Source organism: Taudactylus pleione, unplaced genomic scaffold (assembly GCF_031769625.1).
Source record: "Taudactylus pleione unplaced genomic scaffold, aTauple2 ptg000102l, whole genome shotgun sequence".
NCBI classification, from domain to species: domain Eukaryota; kingdom Metazoa; phylum Chordata; class Amphibia; order Anura; family Myobatrachidae; genus Taudactylus; species Taudactylus pleione.
Genome location: NW_028284504.1, coordinates 6,499,373 through 6,522,145, shown reverse-complemented (window position 1 = coordinate 6,522,145; position 22,773 = coordinate 6,499,373). Strand labels below are relative to the sequence as shown.

Genomic DNA, 22,773 nt, shown 5'->3' with positions numbered 1-22,773 from the left:
ACCCTATACTAATGGGAGCCCCGGGAGCTGCTGCTCCATACAACCACTTCTCAACTGAGCTTCTTCAGTCATTTTCACAGCCCTAGCCAAAAGCAGGCATTGGTGTGGTGGCGTGACCAATCACCTTCACTTGCCACATTAAAGTGGTGAATGGAATTAATGTGCCGCCTCTGTATTAAAAACATGTGAAAAAAGGACTAAAGGACCAAATCCTGGGCCTCAGGGTGGGGAAAAGCTTACAAGTTGGGTCACAGATGTGGTTGTATAACTTCAAATTTTCTCAGCAAAAGCTGCATAGCTTGGATAGATATTTTATTATAATGTCCAACATTGATATAACTGAAAATTAACTGTTTTTTTTTTGGTTTAAACTTATTTTTATTCAGAAAGGAGCAAATAAAGATTTTACAACAATAGTACCATAACAAATATAGTATATATAAAAGATACCATAGTTGACTATTACACAAAATCATATGATATATATCAAAAAAGACAAAAAAAAAAGGGAATAAAGTACCTGGCTTTTAAAGTAAAAACCAGCAGTGTATACATTTTAAATATTAAACGGGTTAAAGACTTTGGCCCTCATTCAGAGGCGCTCGCAAGAAGCGAGCGATCGTTCTGAATGAGGGCGGCCGCTTTTTTTTTTTTTAAGTGCGGCCTCCTGGTCGCTAGCTAAGCTGTGGGTTACCACCCACAGCTTTGCGACTGCCCAGGGTGATGGTCAAGACCATCGCGACCATCGGGGCTTGTGACGAGACCCTAAGGTTGGGTCTCGGCAGCCGCAAACCCCAGAGAGCTTCCTGCTCTGATCGAGCAGGAAGCTCCCCACCGACGTCACTGCTGATGTCAGTGCGGCTGCCCACAAAACGGCAAGCGTTCCATCAGGAACGCTGCCGTATGTGAAACCACCCCCCCTGCCCCGCCTACAAAACGGGCCGAGCTGTCGATCAACATCGACAGCCGGCCCTTTTGTAGTGAGCTCTGGAGCGAGAGAGTTTCTCTCTTGCTCCGGGGCTTGCGCACGCAAAGTGAGGCCGCTGCGCGTGCACAGGGCCTAACCATCGACCCGGTTGCGAGCGCTCAGCGCTTGCAACCAGGTCTGAATGAGACCCATTGTATCTAAATCAGTAGGCGTGGTCGGCAATTCTGTCAGATTGGACCACAGAGGCGGGTCTTGGCAGATTGATTGGGATGTCATCTAACATAAGTCTAGTTTCGTACCATGGAGTAGAGTGAAAGCATTTATGTAATTGAGTCCTTATATCTTCTGACAAGGAATCAATGAATCCCTCCCAAATGTGAAAAAATTATTTTTATGTAAGTTCTGTCTTGCTGATTATAGTGCAACTTTACATGGTTCTGATCTGTAGTTCTGCAAGCAGAGAGGGGTGTGTTTAGTCATCCTGCTGCTGCCTGATGGGCAAAGATTTATACCAACGCAGCATCATGAACTTCATGCTCAAAGACAGCCATTAAAGAATTAAATTATACCACTTGTAAATCGATTTGTTTTTATCAGCTTATGTGGTTGTGAAAAGAGTACACAAGATTATAGACATAAGGTCACAATGTTACAATCATAGCCATGGTCAAGCTCTCTCATTTATTGAGGTTCCTCCTTTGGCTTTGATCCTGAAAACACAAATTTATGCATGGCGTGGACGTACGCTGATCCATTTGTACTTGATAACTTCAGCTTTATCAGTGGCATGAAGAACTGGGTGGTGAAGTATCGCAGTGACGGCACATGAGCTTCTATTGCTTCAAGAAAAACCTACAATATACACATAAAATAACAGTCATTTGTAAGCACTGTTCATGTACAGCTTTAATTTAGCCCTTTATATATATATTCAATTACTTTAATTAAGAAACAATGATCAAGTGCATTGGTACTTCTCCTACGATACACCTATCAGTGCTGCAAGAACAGACAAAGATGAAGATAAAGCCTGCAGATATTAAAGAATTAAGGGACCAAGTTAAACTACAGAGTGGAGGTAATTTATGATCTCACCAACCACCCTTCACACTAACTCTCCAGCCATCCCACAGCTCTGCCTCATCTCTCTTTTTGGGGAGTTGAGTAAACTGAGAGCCTGATTCAGACCCGTTCGCTAGGCTGCATTAGCATGCAGCCATCAGCTGCCAAAGTATGCAAATCCTGCGATCGCACGGCAAGATATTAGCACGCTTACTAGGTCTTGGCGTGCGATCGCGGTGTGTATTTAGACGCCCACCAGCCTGTCATAAGATGCCCACTTTCCCTTAGTAATACACGTCATCTCCAGGAAGTGTATTCAACAATCGGTAACATAGAGTAACATCGGACCCATATGCAGCACTTGTGGCTGACCACACCCTACCGCAAGCACTGCGAGTGCTGCAGTGTGTAATTCAGCCATGTGATGTGTATGCTGACGCAGTGTTTTAATTATGCACGCCCCTGAAACGGCATTAGGATCCACAGACACGCCTCCTTCACACCACTACACCCCCGTTACCATCAACCAACCCCTGTCACCACCCACAAACGGCAAGTCCTGTCACTCATCTAGCGAGGCATCTGTGTGCAGGGTGCGAGCGCTTCGCGATAGCATGGACTAGTTCACGCACGTGCACTTCATCTTATACACATGCACAGATTGCAAACATCGGCAGGCTACGTGCGAACGCAGCCTAGCAAACGGGTCTGAATCAGGCCCTAAGTCCCAAAAATGTGTAAACCATGTATAGAATTTATCTGTAGAAATCCACATCAGAACATAGTGGCCATGTAGTACTTCCAGTCACTCACAAAATGTGAAGATGATTCAAGTATGGCCAGAACAGAAGATGTAAAACACTTTTTCTTCAACAGTATTAGTGAACAGAAAAGTGTTTGACATCTGTGAGCAGCTCTTCAGCTGCATGATAGGAATGGGTCACTGTTGATGATGCTTTGAATCAATAGGATGAAATCATCAACAAAAAAACATTAATGATTTCACCCATCAATGGGCATTCCTGCTCTGGGTAGCGAGCCAATCAGCGAAAGGGTTAGGACTGAACGGGGGCAGGTCTAACCTGCGGGCCAATAAGAGAAGGGGCAGGGCACCAGGGAGGAGCAAACCTCTGCATCCATGTGCCAGAAAGGAAAAAACATTGCCACCTTCTCTGCCATCGATAGTGCAGTACCATCAGATATCCACCATTTATGGCAACACTATCAACGGTTATTAAACATCGATGGTCATCCTTACTACTTTGCCATTATGTTTTCATGTGGATTACTATGGAGGACTTCGAATTGGATTGACAAGTTCTGCACATGTGTAGAAATTCTATTTCCTATAGTAAGAGTTCAGAATTGAACTAATAAACATCACCTCTCAAAGTTATTGGCTAAATCTAATACCGCAATTAACACTGAAAATTAACTGCCTTATTTTGCTAGGAAGGGTTCAGTATATTATGTCGACATTAACCATGTTTACACGCATGCAATGTTGAAATGGTCAGAATATCGACTGTCTTTTTGAGGTTAGCCAAACCCTAACCCCTAAACTTTACCCTAATAGTAATGTTGACATTCTCACATTGTGACTGCATACCACTAGGAAATACTGCAGACTATCTCTATAGTGTGCAGGCAGACATATCGGCATACTATTAACACTTTTTTGTATTAGTGACACAATTTCTGCTACATATGAAATAAAAATGAAAACTGTATTATTGGTTTTCATATTTTATGAATATATTTATCTGTGGGATATTATATTATATAGAGACCATTTTTCTGTTTGTTTTTAATGAAAGAACAAATACAATTGAATAGTGACTTGTGACCAACTCTGTGAATTCGCATCCTTTTGCATTATGCCTCTTTGATGCAATGTGTACATAGAAATTTTGGATTTATATATCACGTTTGTTTGTACATTATTATGTTTGTATATCAGTGTTGTCTTTTATAATATAATGAATTTTTGTGTATCAGTTTATTTTGTGTATTAAAGTATTTGAGTATACAAGTATCTTTATTTTTGTGTGTATTGTAATATGTTTCAAACGTGTCTACACATTGCATTAGAGTGGTTGAGAAAGGCAAACCTGCAAGATTTCATCTGTGTCCTGTGCCACGTCTTGGAAGATGGTCTGACAATGCTGCAGGTACTGGGCGTACAGGGATTGGGTGTCATTGTCCACGCCCTCGAGTTGGCTGTCATTGGTATCACTCACTTGTAGCTTGTTCATGAAGTTGGTATTGACAGGGCCACACTCAATGAGGCTCACACTTCATGGGAAGATAGCAACATAAAGATAAAATACAGCGTGTGATACGAATGTCACATGTGAGATAGTTTTAACTCTAGTGTGCATTATAGAATGAGAACTTCTTGTCTAGGGTTGCCATATTTTTAATTTCACAGACTATAATTGCTACCCTTTTTTTGTTTCGTTGGCTGCTTGATTCAAAGGGACAATAATATTTATTCCTAAACCAGGCATGTTTTGTATTTAACATCAGTGGCGTCACTATAGGGGTGCGGGCCTTACTGGGTGACACCATCCGAGGGGGTGACACCAAAATAACAGAGCTAATTTTGTGTCACCCCCTCAGATAGTCTCACCAAGCAGCGGTGATAGCAGTGACAGATGACGAGCACGTCATCCACACTGTACCCAGAGAGGCTGGGGGCTCCACAGTAGCTCCCAGAGTGCTGGGCAACCCCGGAGCATGGCAACATTGAAGGGGTGTGGTATGGTTACGCCCCAAAAGTCATACCATTGGGGACATGGCTTCATGGGCATGAGGCCACACCCCCTTCCATACACATAGGAGTACACAGACGGGGGTGTCAGGGTGAGTAGGCGCACTGGGTGACACCAACCCCAGGGATGCCACTGTTAAATATAATTACCCCTTTAACTCCAGTGACCAAAACCACAGAGGCAACGGGAAATCTCATATTCTTACTCTGTTTCCTTGCAAAAACAACCTACATATACTCACTGTACATTAAAATGCTGTAGAACGATAGCCAGGCTCTCACAGAACCCCTCAACCGCAAACTTACTGGCACAATACACATCATTAAATGGGACACCTGTAATAGAGAAGGCTATGTGTATTCATATACATTACATTTCTGTATTACTGCAGCTCAAAGGGAAAACAGAAGACACAAAATCACAGACATTGTGTGAATGTTAGTATTGCTGTTTCAGTAGAGTTGATGAAAACACAATGTAACTGTGTCAAAAAAGTAACTAGAGACAATACTTTTAACTCCAAGACAAAGGGGCATGGATCATCATAGTGATATTTTCACATCAAAGTCTTTATAAACTAGTGCAGATTTAAAGAACATTTGATGCAAAGTGTGAAATGTTTACGTAGCATAGCAAGCAAAGGACAGTAGATGCGTATACACAAATGTGGCTTCAGCGATGCAATGCAGACCTAGCAAAACCTGCATCTAACCCTATTAGGAGGCAACATTATTTTTGGATCTGTTATGGCTTTTCTGCTCCATGGGAAGTTTCTGTCCTCCCTAAGCTCGTCTAAGTGTAATTAGAGTAATTTGTATAATCAGAGTCATTCATGCCCATTTTGCTGACTATCAGCACCTTAGGGACTCATGCGGAGTTGGGCGTCACGCCTTTTGCTGAGTGTAAGATACATTTCTACTTCAGGGTCCATAGGGTATCCACAGGATACCTTGGGGTATAGGTGTGACGTCAGTCGCAGGGCACCAAAGAGTTAAGCTTTCAGCCTCCCAGGATGCACTAGGTCCCCCTCCTATACCCCGCCCCCGAGCCAAGGCACCTCAGTTTAGTTTGGTGCCCGGCCGGAGTCGGGTGCACCTGTTGGAGTGGGGGCTAGAAGAGCCCCTGAAGCTTATTCTTCATGCAGCTGTGGCTGCACAACTGGATGAACAGCATGGACAGTCAGTCCTGACGTCCATGCTGTCTTCCCTACACCCCGCCGGTACCAGAACGCCGGTACTGATCCGGGGATGCTGGTGGGCGTCTGGGGTCACAGCTAGCGGTGACCCCAGATGCTCCGGACCATGGCCGGATTCAAGGGGGACAGAGGTAAGCAGCGGGGTCCCGCGGTGGGTCCCCGCTGATCACATGGTCCTAAGTCCCCAGGCAGGGGGCTCCCTGGGGACTGGCTGCAGCGTGGAGCCAGGCGACCAACCTGCGCTTCCACTACCCCCTGGGACAGCGGACCGCAGCAGAGCGGTAGCGCTGCGGCGTCCCAGGGGTTAAATGCATGCCAGGGGAGCGCGCCTTCCCTGTCTCACAGCCGGCGCCTCCCCCGCTGCACACAGCCCTCTCTGCATGCTGCCGACTGGTCCTGTGGCAGCGCTCCTCCCCCAGGCCAGCCTCCTCTCTGCTCCTCGGCGGCCATCTTCTCCAGAACGCATGGTGAACGCTGCTGGAAGCGCTGGAAGGAAGCATCGTGGTCTGGGTCCCCCCGCATACCTCTCCTCCGCTGTGGTCAGGTCTGTGTATGCAGCGCTGTGTCCTACCAGGCCCTGTGTCTGTGTAGTTGAGTGATCAGCGCTGTTAGTGCAGGAATTGTTATTTTTCTGCATTGTATGTGACTGTGCTAGCGCTGCTGCCTGTAATCTTTTCTCTCTAAACTGTCAGCTTTATTACTGTCCCTGTTCTTTCTGCTAAAGCCCTTGCGGTGCGGTGCTGCAGGGTGGTCTCTCGCCTATTTAATACTTAATTGGTGAGAGAGGTCACATACGTGGTGCCATCATGTCTGAAAGTGATTTTCCCCTCCGGCTACAGTGTACCACGTGCAAAGTACCGTTAGCGGAGGGGGAGGGTAGCGCGGAGGGCCTTTGCCGGCAGTGTTTGTCCATGGCGCGGCCTATTACGGTTACAGCACCGGTACAGGAGCCGCCCTGGGCTTGTTTCGCTCAGGCGTTAACAGCTTTAGTGGGCCAGTTAGCTCCGCAGCCCGCGTTTACTCCGATGGGTTTGTCCCAGCAGTCTGTGGTGTCGTCACCCATGCAGGGGTTCCCACGACAATTGGTGGTACCCCACAGTCTCCCTATTTCCCCGCTCCCGGGTTCTCAGGAGCCAGCGTGGGTTAACTCCCTGACGAGTTCTGTACAGCACTTGTCGGATGTGTTGCAAGGGGAGTCTGTGATGCGGTCTCATAAAAGGCCGGTGGCGTCTCTGTCCGCTCCTTATGAGGATGACGAAGGGACGTCTGATGATGGGGAGATTCTAGATCCTTACGATCAGGAACCTCTCCATACTAAGGACGCTGATGCTAAGTCCAAAGTATATATTCCTGGACTTATTTGGGCGGTCCGCACAGCCTTGGTGATTGAGGACGAAGTTCCCCCAGCGGCTAAATCTAAGTATGCCTTTTTCAAAGATGTGAAGGGCGATGCCACAGTCTTTCCTCTTTCGGGTCAGTTGGTGGACCATTTAGAGGAGGCGTGGAAACAACCTGGCAAAAGATACCAGCCGCAGAGACGCCTGGCGGTGGCTTATCCGTTCGCGGATAATTATTTTGCGAAGTGGGAATCCCCTCCACAGGTGGATTCTCACGTGACCCGTCTTGTCCGTAGTGCCACATTGCCGATGCCATCCATGTCCTCCCTTAAGGATGCTACGGACCGCAAGGTAGAAATCTGCCTGAAGTCCGCTTATTCCCTTGCAGGGGGGGCAGCACGGCCGGCTATGGCCATTTGCTGGGTTGCCAGAGCGATGGAGCGCTGGGCGGATTCATTAGAGGCTTCTTTTGAATCCGACTGTCCGGCCGATCAGGCGGAGTTGATTGGCAATCTCCGTGATTCGGCCACCTACATCAACGAGGCGGCTCTAGACATTAGTACTCTGGTGTCTAGAATTTCTTCAGCAGCGGTAGCTGCTCGTCGCACCTTGTGGCTGCGATCCTGGAAGGCGGACGCAGATTCCAAGAAAGGTCTGGAAGCGTTGCCGTTTACCGGAGAAGTTCTCTTCGGTACGGATCTGGATAAGATTGTGGCCACGCTGGCGGCAGCCAAATCTGCCTGTCTCCCGTCGGCCGCTGCTCCTTCTGGTTCGGGACCATCGTCCTTTCGGTCATCTAGGGCCCAGGGCAGGCCCAAACCACAGTCGTTTCCTCGACAGGCTGGCCCTAAGAAATCGGTCAAGCCCCGGAAGCAGGCATGGAGTACCAGACGTCCGGCCCCCAAGCCAGATGGCAAGCCTGCGGCCTGACGGTCCGGGCCTCCCTTTGGGGGATCCCAGGGTGGGAGGCCGCCTGCTACAGTTCGCCCAGTGTTGGTCGACTACTACGACAGACACTTGGGTTCTGGAGGTGGTTTCCCACGGATACGCCCTCTCCTTCCGGCACAGACCCCCGGCTCGCTTCTTCACCACGGGTCTCCCATCAGACCGGAACAAGGCTACGGAGCTGCGGAAGGTATTGCACACTATGCTCCAGGCTGGAGTTATAGTGGCGGTTCCATTCTCCCAGAGGGGCCAGGGTTTCTATTCAAATCTATTTTTGGTACAGAAACCCAATGGGTCATATCGTCCGATTCTCAACCTCAAAGCACTCAACAAGTCTTTGCGGGTCCCGAAGTTTCGGATGGAGACCCTACGGTCCATCATTCTGGCGCTGGAACCTGGGGACTACTTGGTGTCATTGGACATACAGGACGCTTACCTGCATGTCCCTATTCTTTGGCGCCATCAACAGTTCCTCAGGTTTGCAATCAGCAGCGACCACTTCCAGTTTCGGGCGTTACCTTTTGGCCTGGCAACAGCACCACGTGTTTTCACCAAGGTGATGGCGGTCATGGCGGCTTCTCTGCGGCTGCAGGGAGTCCGCATGTTGCCGTATTTGGACGACCTGTTATTGGTGGCAGGATCTCCAGAGCTCCTGTTACGCCACTTGGACCTGACCATTGCACTGCTGCAACGGCACGGCTGGCTAATCAACTGGCAGAAGTCCACTCTAATCCCGTCTCGGAGGATTCTGCATCTTGGAGCCTTATTGGACTCGGGACAGCAAAGGATCTTCGTGACGGAGGACAAGATCTCTGCTTTACAGTCAAGGGTGCGCAGTTGTCTGCACAGCAGCCGGGTGTCCTTACACTCGGCGATGAGGTTACTGGGCTCCATGGTGTCGGTGTTCGACATGGTGGAATACGCCCAGTTTCACTCCAGACCTCTGCAGCACCTGATCCTGTCCAAGTGGAACGGGCTGACTCAGTCTCTGAAGTCCCAGACGATTGTGCTCACCCAGGAGGTTCGCCTGTCCCTTACGTGGTGGTTACAGACGACCCACCTCAACAAGGGACGTCCGTTCTGGGTTCCAAATTGGGTCCTGTTGACAACGGACGCCAGTCTTCGGGGCTGGGGAGCAGTTTCGGGTCCACACTTGTTCCAGGGCAGGTGGACGCCGACAGAAGCGGAGCTTCCAATAAATATCTTGGAACTCCGTGCGGTCTTCAATGCTCTCCAGCAGGCACAGCGGTTTCTCCAGGGTCGCCCGGTGCAGGTCCAGTCGGACAACGCTACCACCGTGGCCTACATAAACAGGCAAGGAGGAACTCGCAGTCGGGCGGCTCTCGTAGAGGTCTCTCGGATCCTGGTTTGGGCGGAGCGCAATCTTCCGGCCATATCAGCGGTTTTCATCCCGGGAGTGCTCAATTGGGAGGCGGACTTTCTAAGTCGCCAGGACGTTCATCCGGGGGAATGGTCCCTGCACCCGGACGTTTTTCAACTACTGGTGGACAGGTGGGGTCTTCCAGAAATCGACCTCATGGCGTCCCGGCACAACAACAAGTTGCCGGTGTACGGGTCTCACACAAGAGACGAAGGGGCGTCTCTGGTGGATGCTCTGTCCGTCCGGTGGACGTTCCGGTTCGCATACCTGTTCCCTCCGGTCTCCCTTCTTCCACGGGTAATCCGGAAATTCAAACAGGAAGGAGGGACGCTCCTGTTGATAGCTCCCGCGTGGCCCAGACGGCACTGGTTCTCAGACCTTCAGGGTCTGTCCGTGGACATTCCTCTGCGGTTGCCGCTACGACCGGACCTTCTGTCTCAGGGTCCTTGCCTTCACCCGGACCTAACTCGGCTGTCTTTGACGGCGTGGCTGTTGAGACGGCCATGCTGAGGTCCCGGGGGTTTTCCAGCTCTGTGGTGCGTACCATGTTACGAGCTCGGAAACCGTCTTCCGCGAGGATATACCATCGCGTGTGGCATACGTTCTTCCAGTGGTGTCGACCGAGTGGTTATGCACCGCGGGAGTTTCGTCTGTCTCGGATTCTCGCCTTCCTGCAAGCGGGACTAGATCATGGGCTTCGCCTTGCTTCTTTGAAGGTACAGGTTTCGGCCCTATCTGTCTGGTTTCACCGTAGGATTGCTACAATCCCGGATGTGCGCACCTTTATGCAGGGTGTTCTCCGCATTCAGCCGCCCTTTGTTCCACCTGTGGCGCCTTGGGATTTGGCTGTGGTCCTGAGGGCTCTCCAAGGACCGCCGTTTGAACCACTGGGCTCAGTGGATCTTAAATGGCTAACAGCTAAGACTGTTTTCCTTCTGGCCATTGCTTCGGCCAGACGTGTTTCTGAGTTAGGGGCTCTTTCTTGTAGACCCCCTTTCTTGGTTTTTTATGGGAACAGGGCAGTGCTCTGCACTCGGCCCGAGTTTCTTCCCAAAGTTGTTTCCCAGTTTCATATTAACGAGGAAATAGTTGTTCCGGCCTTTAACTCACCGGGTCTTTCCGTGGGTGAGGCCTCTTTGGATGTTGTGCGGGCCTTAAGGACTTATGTTGACCGCACTTCTTCGTTTAGGAAGTCGGACGCTTTGTTTGTCCTCTTTGGCTTCCGTAAAAAGGGTTGGCCTGCTTCAAAGCAAACTTTGGCAGCCTGGATCCGTATGGCTATTTCTGAAGCTTATCTTCATGAAGGCCTACCGGTCCCTCCTTCTCTGAAGGCTCATTCCACTAGGTCTGTGGGTCCTTCGTGGGCAGCTCGACGTGGTGCCTCGGCAGTTCAGATCTGCAAGGCTGCTACGTGGTCTTCTGTCCATACCTTCGTGAGGTATTACAGGTTTGACACCTTCGCCTCTCAGGATGCTTCCTTCGGGCGGCGGATTCTCCTTTCTGCACAGGAGCGTCCCCACCCTTAAAGGATACTGCTTTGGGACATCCCCAAGGTATCCTGTGGATACCCTATGGACCCTGAAGTAGAAAATATGAGATATGGTAAGAACTTACCCTTGTTATCTCTATTTCTACGAAGTCCATAGGGTTCCACAGGACTCCCGCCCTGTCGCACCTGTGCTGCAGATGGGCTTTGCTCTGGTCACCGGTTTTCCGTCTCCCTCTGGTGAGAATGTGATTCTTGTATGTGTCCAGATCTTTGTTCTCTCTCTTCCTTCTCCTCCTCCGGCCTATGGCTTGGTAACTAACTGAGGTGCCTTGGCTCGGGGGCGGGGTATAGGAGGGGGACCTAGTGCATCCTGGGAGGCTGAAAGCTTAACTCTTTGGTGCCCTGCGACTGACGTCACACCTATACCCCAAGGTATCCTGTGGAACCCTATGGACTTCGTAGAAATAGAGATAACAAGGGTAAGTTCTTACCATATCTCATATTTATTATCAGTATATAGATCTGACAGTTACAGAGTGTGGAAGGGGTGTACAAAAGCAGTCTGAGTACAATAAGGGCATGTTTGTGCAATTTCATACACAGGCAGACCCGCACAGAAATTAAGATACATGTGTCAGTAGGTGTGTCCTGCGGGTGCCTGAGAGGGCTGATGCAAATAACACCAATGATAATCACAGTCGCCAGCACTAGCTAGCCTCACCTGATTGGCTATTTTCAGATTCACCTCTGATGCTCTCTTAATTGCTTGTGAATATATTTTGTAAATGTGTGGGGGTATTTTAGAAATAGATTTTTGCTGCTTTAATTTGTATAAGAAAAGTCAGATTATACCTTTTTATTATTATTTTCAACAAATTTAATTGTGAATATGTTCTGGCTATCAAAACAAATTTTAAAAACTTTTCTGACATTGCCTGGTGCCTATGAAAGGAACATAGAAACGTAGAATTTGACATAAGATAAGAACCATTTGGCCCCTCTAGTCCGCCCCTTTTGGGTTAGATTATTAGGATTAGCGTTGTTAGGAGGTTAGGGTTGATTCGACATTGGTGTTAGGGTTAGGGGTTAGTGTTAAACTGACCACACACCAGGACAATATTGTTCCAACCAGCCAACTAGTTGAGTTAGGGGTTATATCATTAGGGTTTGTTGTATATATTTTATAATATTTATATTTTCTGTGCAAAAATGTGTGTGACAATTATTAAAGCGTTCACAAGTAGCTCATAAAAAAAATTGCAACACGAAAAAAATTCTCATACCCCTGTGCGGTCAGTAGGACCTAGTTAATTGACTGGCTGCACTATTGTGAATGTTGGTTCAGCCTATAAAATGGCTCACTCTGTGTTTGTACAGGCACACTGGCACATATTTTCCTATGCATATAAGAGAGGGAAGCAAAGTAGACAAGCATTCTAATATAGTAGTTAGAAAATGATAACTTGCTAATACAGAATCATTACATTTCAATTACTAGTGATTCTTTCTGCTTTAACCTATAATCAAGTGCACAATTAATGTTTCAAAACTAACAATATGTTTTCAAACGTACAAAACAGTACAATTATAAGTATTACACGTAAAGTACTTTTCAGTGATTTAGATTATATAGCCGTTCAGTATATGCAATATTTCTAAAAGTGGAGAAAAAGTGTAATGCTAGTATTAACTATCTCCATTACCTTGTAGCCCTCCCACACTGCTGGTAATGATTATCCGTCCAGATCTCCTCTGCTTCATCCCAGGCAGGAAGGCTTGGATGGTGCTAATTGTCCCAAACAGGTTGACATCAAAGACTTTCTTCATGATATCATAGGTGTGACATTCCAGGGGCCCCATCAAACCAATACCAGCGTTACATACTGCAAGAAATGAATCAGGGGATGTACAGTGATAACCATTATTCGATCCCTAAGCTGTCAATCTAATTAACAAATACACAGGTAGAACTCTATAAAAAAACTGGTAATAAATAATAATAAGCTGCCATTATAGCACACACATATTCTGCAGTACTTTACAGAGATAATTTGACCATTCACATAAGTCCCTACCCCAGTGGAGCGTACAATCTATTTTCCCTATCAGATGTACACACACTTACACACTAGGGTTCATTTGTATTGAGAGCCAAATAACCTACCAGTATATTTTTGGAGTGTGGGAGGAAACCGGAGTACCCGGAGGAAACCCACGCAAGCACAGGGAGAATATACAAACTCCACACAGTTAGGGCCGTGGGGGGAACCGCACTAAAGACCTCAGTGTTGTGAGGCAGTAATGCTAACCATTACACCTTCTGTGCTGCCCAACTTATCTCTTATTATAAATTGTACATACCCCACCTCTTACTCACCCAAAATGTCTACCCTCTGCTCCTTTATCTTGTCAATTGTGGCCAACACAGATTGTCGGTCTGTGACATCCATCTGTAGGATCTCAAAAGTGTCCACATGGCAGTCACGTACACACTCCAGCAGATTTTCTTTATTAGAAAGGTCCCGCATGGTAGCATATACTGGAGAAAGCAGAGAAACAAGCATTTACTGTCCACCTTGTTCCATTTCAGATGATGGCATAATATATCAATTAGCAGGAAATAAACAGATTTTAAGACTCTTCTTTATAGAACATGCAAGATCAACATGACCCCTCTGCAATATGGACTGCAGTGGGCAGGTGCCTATATAATGTGTGTAAGTGTATTGTCAGGTTGGTAAGGAATGCTTACAAATATCAGTGCTTGGAAACCTTAACGGTAAGCTGGTTAATGCATGATCTTGTTATTATTATGCTCACAAATATATCTCTTTAACTTAAACGCTGCTTCTGGAACATCCTGTTTTACCCCAAAAAACTACAAAGCTGGTGAAAGACAGATGGAGCTGACTATGTTCAAGGAGTAAGTGAAAATATTTAAAACAATTATATAAATTTTGGGGTTCCACACCCCAGACTTTGACTTAGAACTAGGAACCTCCAGTAATCAGAGAAGCCGTGACATTTCATGGAAGCTTAGCCATATTTTTGCAAATATAAGCAACTGAGATCTCTGAATTATCTACCACCATGTAGTTTTTCACATATTATTGCTGATATCATTCAGGGGTAAATTTACTAAGATTCGAGATGGTCCCGATTTTCAAAGTGATTTATCTAGCTGGAATTCGCCCAAATTTGGGTGATTTAATCCCTTTTCTTTTACCAAATTTACCAACAGGAGATTTGAGGCTAAACGAGTTTGCCGATGGTGAACGAGATACCGGTATCTCTCCCAAGTAACTAGTTTTGCAGGAGATTACTCACCCGAGATTGCAGTGTTTTCTCTCTGCAAATCTCTCCCGAGTTAGCAGCCAGCACGTATCAGTGAGATATGAGCTTGCTGCTTGTTTGTTTTCCCTTGTAAAAATTAGAAAAATGTCTTAAAATAAAATTACGTGAGGTCCCCCCCCCCAAAACACTAACCAGCCCCGGGCTTGCCAGCCTGTCCAGGTTCTTAACATTGCAGGGGAAAAAAATGTGTAGGGATCCCCTGTAATGTAAGAATCAGCACAAGACAGCAGGGACAGAGCTGGTTTTAAATATAATGAGAAAAAAATGATGTGAGTTCCACCGTATATTTAAAACCAGCCCTGGACCCTTTCTAATGGAGGGCTGATGCCACAGCCAGGGGTGCCCTTTCACCGGGCCCCCCAGCCGCAGCATCAGCCCTGACCGTTAGTCAGCCCAGGCCAGGGATCCCTGGGGAGTTAGTGACCAATAAAGGGGTCACCCTCTCCAGGGCACCCCTGGCCTAGGCTGACAGCCCGGGGCTATCCCCGCCACCCCTGGGTGGTGGGTGGCGGGTTGATTGTGTTAGGTTTAGTGTAAAAAATAGATTTTTCAACATTGTCTTTACAATGGAACTACAGGTCCCAGCAACTCTCCCCGTATGCCGGTACTTGGAGAACCACAAGTACCAGCATGCGGGGCATTAAGGGCCCACTGGTACCTGTAGTTTACCTGTAAGGAAAGGGTTAAAAAAAACACACAACACACCGTGATAATAAAGCTTTAATGCATACATACATACAGGTACATACTCACCTGTTTCCAGATGTTCACGTCCACTTGTCAACGTAAAATATCCCCGCGATTTACCTGTAAAAAAAGATCCAATACTCACCTTTATGTCCCACGATGTTCTCTGCAGAAAATCCAAGACAGGCCCCTGATACAATGTAACAGCATGTTACTGCATGCTGTTACACTGCGCTACTGTCTGCTCGTGGGAACGAGCAGACTTAAGTCCCGGGTCGCCGGCCAATCAGTGGCGGCTAACTTTTAGCGGCTGCTCATTGGCTGGGACCCACGTGGAGGAGCCGCTCATTGGCTAAGCCCACGTGGGTCCCAGCCAACGTGCGGCCGCTAATGTTACCCCCAAGTGTGCTGGAGGATACCCTTTGCTGTTTCTTGCATAGACTAACCCCTCTTTTTCATGCACCTGAGTGTTATTACTAAAGTGATTGAGCAGCTACCAATATGCATTTCATGTAATTCTAATGAGTGTCGGCAAGACCATGTCTGACAAGGTTTATCTTTGCTAGAGAGAAACTGCAGAATGATTAAATGAGGACAAGTAAGCTTTACTCCTTTATCACGTGGTGATTATGTCATGGGTGTATGACAGTTATTTTGTGCTATGCTTTGTATGACAAAACACCATAAGCTAGAAATGACTAAGGGCTCTATTTATTAACATTATTTTTACTAAAATAAAGTGAAAAAGGGTGTTTTCACACCCTTTTCACATTATTTTAGTTTCATCTGTAGTTATTACAGGGCAATTGGAGTAGAATTAGTAAAATTCTACTCCAACCCCTAGTATCACTTATTTTTAGTAAAGCAGATCGCATTTCACATAATTGTAATGGGAAATGTGATCCGACCAGAGTTACTAAAAATAAATTGTAAAAAAATACAGGGGGAAGCCCTGTGATAATAACGCCACCTGGAGGTGGCGTTATCCAGGGTCTCCCCCGGTTACCGGGCTCCCACTCTGCTCTAACGGGGAGAGCCGAGGCGGGAGCCGATACCAGTAATCAGCTATGTGGTCTAAATAGACCGCAAGCTGATTGCTGTAAAAAAAAAGAAAAAAAAAAATTGAAAAATTTTTTTTTTACTTACCTGATTCCAGGGACCGGTGATCGGGCCTTCCGGTGATGGCTCCTCTTCGGTGAGCTGGTCTCCCACAGTGCACTGCTGCCCGGTCATCAGGTGCAGTATGGGAGATCACCTGATCGGGAAGCCCGTAGAAGATCACCGGAGGCCAGGAGGATGCAGGTAAGTGTAATGAAGGGAGGGGGGGGGGGTTTGCGGGGGGGAGGGGTGGTCGTGGGGGGTCCGCGATCGCGGGGGGCGGGGCTTAGCGTCGGTGGGGGTAGCAGCGACGGTGGGTCGGCGCATGCGCGGGCTCTTAGTCGCGGTATTTTTTCAGAGAATACCGCGATTAGAGTGCGGATGGGATCCGCAGTGACAGAGCTTTATCACAAGCTCTGTCCCTGCAAGGGATTTATAGTAAATCCCTGTGATATTGCCTGAATTCGCAATGCGAATTCACTCAGTAATATCACACTACAATCCGCATTCAATATGCGGATTGTAGCAAATAGAGCCCTAAGAGCACTGTATGCACCTTTATCAATCACAGCAATTCACTAGCATATTTACGGGATGTAGTCAATTTACCTACGATCGGGATGCCGGCAGTCGAAATCTTGGTGCCAGAAAATAGACCCGTGGCCAGAACACTTGTGCCGCGGCCAAGACAAGATGATGCTGCAGCCCAGACAGCCCCTCCATAGAAGGAAGGTAAGAACTGCCGCTGGTCACTATCATGGTATGTTGGCTAAGATTGGTAATAATCGTATTGTTTGCACTTGAAACACTCCCCTTCAGCAGCGGCTCCTGCCCTCTTTCCTGAGGGGGGGCTGCCGCTGCTGCTGCTGGCCTGGGTTCCGGTGCCTGCACAATGAATCTGGCAGGCGTCAGAACCTGCGCATGTGCATGAGCAGCGGTGGCGCCGCGAATGCACACGCCTAACACCAGCTTCTTGGGGCTGCATTGTTTGCAGCCCCGAGAAGTCCTGTAGGGTTGTCCGAAAGGCAGAGCAGCGGCTTCCACTGGAAGCCGCTCCCTGCTGATCGCAGTCCGGACTGGCAGTCCCAGGGGGAGGAGACACCTCCCCCTGGCTGTCTGTCTTCACTGTGACTGGCAGGTGGCGATTTCAATAGGAAGCCACCTCCAGTAACAGTGAAGCCAGTGCAGTCACTGACTGCACTGGCTCGCTGAACAGTGGAGGATTTTACAGGGGGGGCTGCAGCCTCACAGCTCCTAGTTTAGATCCGCCACTGCTCCCCTTCATTAAACATTAACATACACAAATAATAGTAAACAGGCATGCCGACAGCTGGCCTGGGTGAAGGGGGCGTGACCTAACCACGGGAGGCATGGCCACGCCCCCTTAGGGAAACAAAAACAACAACATTTTTCTGTGAGCCCCTCAGCTCGGCGCATAGCCAGTGGGGGGCGGGATCAGTGTGATCGCTTCCACCACAGGCATAGGACACTGCTGTGACTTATGCTTAACAGTCTCCCAGTTCAGCCCAGCACACAACAGCATTTTGGGCTGTTGTGATGTAAGAGGGAGGGGCAGGCGGAGCCGGACCCAGGTCCCCACCGGGCCCCTTCAGCAAGCCCGGGTAATTAGTACCCGCTCCGCCCCCCCTCTCGGTGCCCCTGATAATAAATATTGACCGTTACAATCATATATGCAGGCTAATAGAAATTGTATTGTACAGTACAGTTAGCCAATATTGGAAAATGGATAGATGTCCATAGACAAAATCTGGGACTGTTCCTGGACATTAGGGAGGGATGACTGCTGCTTGCATATTGCAGGTGCTCACTCTCATGAATGTCGGTGAATAGCCTCAATTAAGTTAAGTGGGACTATCCATCGTCATTCATGAGAGTGAGCACCTCCTGGGATTTTTACATTATTCTTAAGTGACCTAACAATAATGTTAAAATTCCAGTACTAACTCTCTCTATATTTGATGCCATTATCTCAATGTTCCTTCTTACATAAACCTAATAAGTGAAACTGTATTAGGAACGACTGTATAAAACAGGGGGTTTGCCGCATTTTCCATATGTACTAAGCTCCGGTGCTTTGTCCTGGTGGGTAACACCACCTTCAGGTGGCATTACCCAATAGAATCCAATGGGCTTTTTGCCAGGATGCTTACCCTGAGAGGGATTCAATCGAAACCCTCTCATCACCCCCCACAGTCTTCTATACATGCGCAGAAGGATGCCAGAGGGACCTTTGGGAGTTAAACCTGTAAGTCCCTCTGTCCGGGGGCATCGCAAAGGACAGCTCTACTGGGTGAGCTGTCCTTTGCAATGTAAATAGCATTTCTAGGTACATACCACGGTAATCAACAGCGTTATGTACCCAAGGACAGAGGGGATGTACAGCATCGTGGATGCGATGCTTAGTACATAACGCCCTATACGATTACATTATAATTATACTCTGGACTCAGACCATTAGGGAAGGTTTAAATATATTTTTCCTGGGAAACATGTAAACATGCTAGCTGTTATGCCAAACTCTGTGCCCTGATTAACCAGTATTAGAAGAAAAAGGTTCAGTGTAGTGTTTCCATTAATTAATTAGTAACACTGTTTAGGGCAGTGTTTCACAACTCCAGTCCTCAGGGACCCATGACACTGCATGTTTCACAGATCTCCTCAGTATCACAATTTAAACAATTAACTCCAGAGACGGGATGCATGACACATCGCACTCGGGATGCGATGCATTCCGCTGGTCATCGCATGAATGGTAACGGCGGTATGCATGACAATCCCCGCAAAGAACCGCTCTGTTGGTAAGAGCGGCCCTTTGCAGTGGAGGGGCTTCTGGGTTTATGACCCAGAAGCCCCTCCAGCGGCCTTCTGCGCATGCCACGGGGGGTGCTGGGAGGGATCCAATTGGATGCCTCTCTCAGCATTCTCCCATTAGAAGACCCTATAGGTAACCCAAGATGGCGTTATCCACCGCAACCAAGCATTTTCAGGGTTTTACCACATTTCTCGGCTTGCTGCATCCCGCCCCAGCTGTGGATCTTTTATAATGTCTCAGCCAGTAATGAAAACACCTCTGCACCAACTAGGAGAGCTGTAAAACATGCACTGTTAGGGACCTATGAGGATTGGAGTCGGGGAATACTGGTTTAAGGCAGTGATTTTCAAACTCAGGACCTCATTCAGAGTCTGTCGTTGCGGCCGCACGGTCGTAAAGTAAAAGGGGCCGGATATGCAAATGAAGCGCTCGCAAGTTGCGTCGTTAAGATGGGATCGCTAGCTGGACGAGCGAGGGGAGGATGCGGCTGTAAGACTAAAAATACGCCCCCTTCTCGTTCCCATTACACGTCATCTCCGGGCATATAAGGATTAATCGAGACCATCGGGAACCATCAGAGCTGGTCGTAGAGCTTAAGGTTGACCATACCCTCTCTTAAGCACTACGATCAAGTCAGTGTAAAAACCTCCCATGTCACATGTGCCATGACTCTACTTAGTTAATTATGCGCTCCCATAAAACGCCGTTTGAATAGTCAGGCACGCTTGCATTCGGATCTCCACTCCCCCGTTCACAAGCACCTTCCCCTGTTACCACCCAAAAACGCCTCAACCTGTCACTCAAACTAACGACCTGGCCAAGTTGAAGGAGAGAGCAATTTCTGATCGTAATAGCTAGTTTGCGCATGCGCATCGCGAATTTTACGCATGCGCAGTTTAGCGAACATCGGTGGCGTACGACAGTGCGGCCGCAACGACCGACTCTGTCCTCAGTCCTCAAGGCTCCCTAATAGGGTATGCAGTAGGGAAGCCGGTGGACCTAATCGCGACAGCCGGATTCCCGACTGTCATATCCCAGCAAGGGACTAAAGACAGGCGTTGATCGAAGGGACGCCGGGCGCCGAGCGTGGATAGCCGCTTTAGGTTTAGAGCTCCCCGGGGGGACTAAGGGTTAGGCACCCCCCCGGCGGAGGTTAGGTTTAGGCTAGGTGAAGGGGGGGTTAGCATTAGGCACCCCCGGGGAGGACTTGGGGTTAGGCACCCCCAAGGGGACTTAGGTTTAGGCGGGGAAGGGGGGGGTTAGGTTTAGGCACTTAGCGGGGGGATTAGGGTTAGGCACCCTTAAGGGAGGGTTAGGGTTAGGGGGTAGAATAGGGTTAGCAAATACTTACCTTACAACGATCGGGATTTCCACTGCTGCCGGGATGCTGGTGTCGGGATTCCAACCGCCGGGCACGGGTCCGGCGGTAAATCATACCTATTCCCCTAATAGTGTTGTCTTTTTTTTTTTTGCTAATTATTTTTTTGAATACTAAAACAAAATACAGTTGTCATATCTCACCATGAGAAGAAAAACAAGGAAAAAACTGTAAACCAGAATATGACACATAAGCCATGCCATTTGGTCAGTATTTTTTTCTTTTTAACACAAATAAAAAACTTTCGAGAAACAGGGAAGGTGAACAAGGGGGGTGAATAAAATAAGGGAGAGGCCTCATTTCCATGGTATAGCCATATTGTAGTTGTGATAGAAAAATAAGACTATAGCTAAAACTACTTGCCATATCAATATAAGGAAGCAACAGAGCTGGCAACTATTTACAACTGCATAGTGACTTATAGGGGTACATTTACTAAAGGTCTATTTTAATTGTTTAAAATCAATCAAAATCGATGTTGTGTTTCTTGGGCTAAATCACACATTTACTAACAGACAACTTTTCATTTAGTTTTTTAAGTATTAGTAAATGTGTGGTTTAGCCCCAGAAACAAAACATCGATGTTGACCGATTTTTATCGATTCAATCGACCTTTAGTAAATATACCCCATAGTGTTCAGATTCTTTATAGGTCAGCCATGGGTACCATATTGTTGTAAAGTCCTGGCAAGTGTTCAACAAAGACAATACAATATAAGGGCGTGCATAGACATGTAATGATCTAAGCTTTTAAGGATATCCATGCTTGAGCACAGATGGTTTTATCAAATTGATTGAGGTACTAAACCTGTGCATATTCTTAAAACCTGGACTGTTAAGATGTCACTGGTTTATGGCATGAGAAACTACTGTAAACATGTGCTTGGATAAATGTTAAATACTACATTAATGAAGTGTTTGGCTTTCATAAATGTTCAATGTATCTGATTAGTAGGCATCACTTAAGTAGAATTACAATAATGTGACAGGCAGAAGATTCCTTAAAGAAAGGTCTTCTGGTGCTAAAGCTGAACCAGACAGAAAAATATTATGGCAGCAGTTTACCTTTAAATCTTTGGCGAGAGTCAGAGGCAAGAAGCACTGCTAGACCCAGGCCAATTCCTGAGGAGCATCCTGTAATCAGAACCACTCTCTTCTCCATCTGAAATGCAAGCAGGGGACACAGTCTCACTCAGGGACTCTCTAGGAGCAATGAGATGCAAAGCTAATACTACAAAATCCGCCTGCACTGGTATCTCCTGTGTTATGTCTACAGTTGGTGCTTCAAGGACCTCAGTTGGAATCTCGTGTGTGTGTGTATATGTACCTGCTGAGCAACTACTCACTATATATATATTTCAAATATATATTTATTGTAGATAATACATAGGTAAATGCAGTATTAAAAGTGATAATGTTCACAATTTTGAGGCAAAATAGAAAATACTTTACCTATTCTGCTAAGAATGTATATAAATTAATGATGTACGGATTGTTAATAATATACTCTGTATGATCTAAAACTAGCTACACACTGTCAGATTTTTTTTAAAAGAAACCGGGCAAATTGAAAGCACCAATAGGGTGACATAGGAGGGTGACATAGTGAGAGGAGAACATAGGATATTTGGGAAGATTATTGAGAATGCACACACACTGCTCGATATCAGGAAAATGAGGCCGAGATTTTTGGTCTTCACCAACAGATCAGATAATCAAAGTAATGCGTTTGTGGATGTTTTCTAACCGTTTCATCTGTGAAATTCTGAAACAATCGTTCTTACACACTATACAGCCATGGCCAAAAGTTTTGAGAATGACACAAGTATTGGTTTTCACAAAGTTTTCTGCTTCAGTGTTTTTAGACCTTTTCGTCAGATGTTACTATGGTATACTGAAGTAAAATTACAAACATTTCATAAGTGTCAAAGATATTTATTGACAATTACATTAAGTTTATGCAAAGAGTCAATATTTGCAGTGTTGACCCTTCTTTTTCAAGACCTCTGCAATTCGCCCTGGCATGCTGTCAATCAACTTCTGGGCCACATACTGACTGATGGCCGCCCATTGTTGCCGAACCAATGCTTGGAGTTTGTCAGAATTTGTGGGGTTTTGTTTGTCCACCTGCCTCTTGAGGATTGACTACAGGCTCTCAATGGGATTAAGGTCTGGGGCGTTTTCTGGCCATGGACCCAAAATGTTGATGTTTTGTTCCCCTGAGCCACTTATCACTTTTGCCTTATGATAAGGTGCTCCATCATGCTGGAAAAGGCATTGTTCGTCACCAAACTGTTCTTGGATGGTTGGGA

General features: G+C 47.0%; 1 protein-coding gene across 1 annotated transcript; it reads right to left on the bottom strand.

The window, feature by feature from the left end:
* Positions 1-1,609: 1,609 nt before the first annotated feature.
* Positions 1,610-21,647, bottom strand: HSD17B1 (hydroxysteroid 17-beta dehydrogenase 1). The gene is made up of 6 exons (XM_088470752.1): positions 21,527-21,647; positions 13,489-13,650; positions 12,815-12,994; positions 5,006-5,099; positions 4,102-4,285; positions 1,610-1,780 (listed from the first exon to the last, which is right to left on the bottom strand). Exons 1-6 carry the CDS (start codon positions 21,621-21,623, stop codon positions 1,610-1,612), a joined length of 888 nt encoding a protein of 295 aa, XP_088326878.1. The 5' UTR covers positions 21,624-21,647.
* Positions 21,648-22,773: the final 1,126 nt, after the last annotated feature.

What these genes read in the sequence shown, in the direction of transcription:
- HSD17B1 (XM_088470752.1), bottom strand. Translation starts at nt 21,623, where the DNA reads ATGGAGAAGAGAGTGGTTCTGATTACAGGATGCTCCTCAGGAATTGGC. An exon ending in GCAGAGGGTAGACATTTTGG is followed by an intron (nt 12,995 to 13,488) that starts GTGAGTAAGAGG and finishes CATTTCTTGCAG; the next exon opens with TATGTAACGCTGGTATTGGT. An exon ending in CTACAGCATTTTAATGTACA is followed by an intron (nt 4,286 to 5,005) that starts GTGAGTATATGT and finishes CTTCCCATGAAG; the next exon opens with TGTGAGCCTCATTGAGTGTG.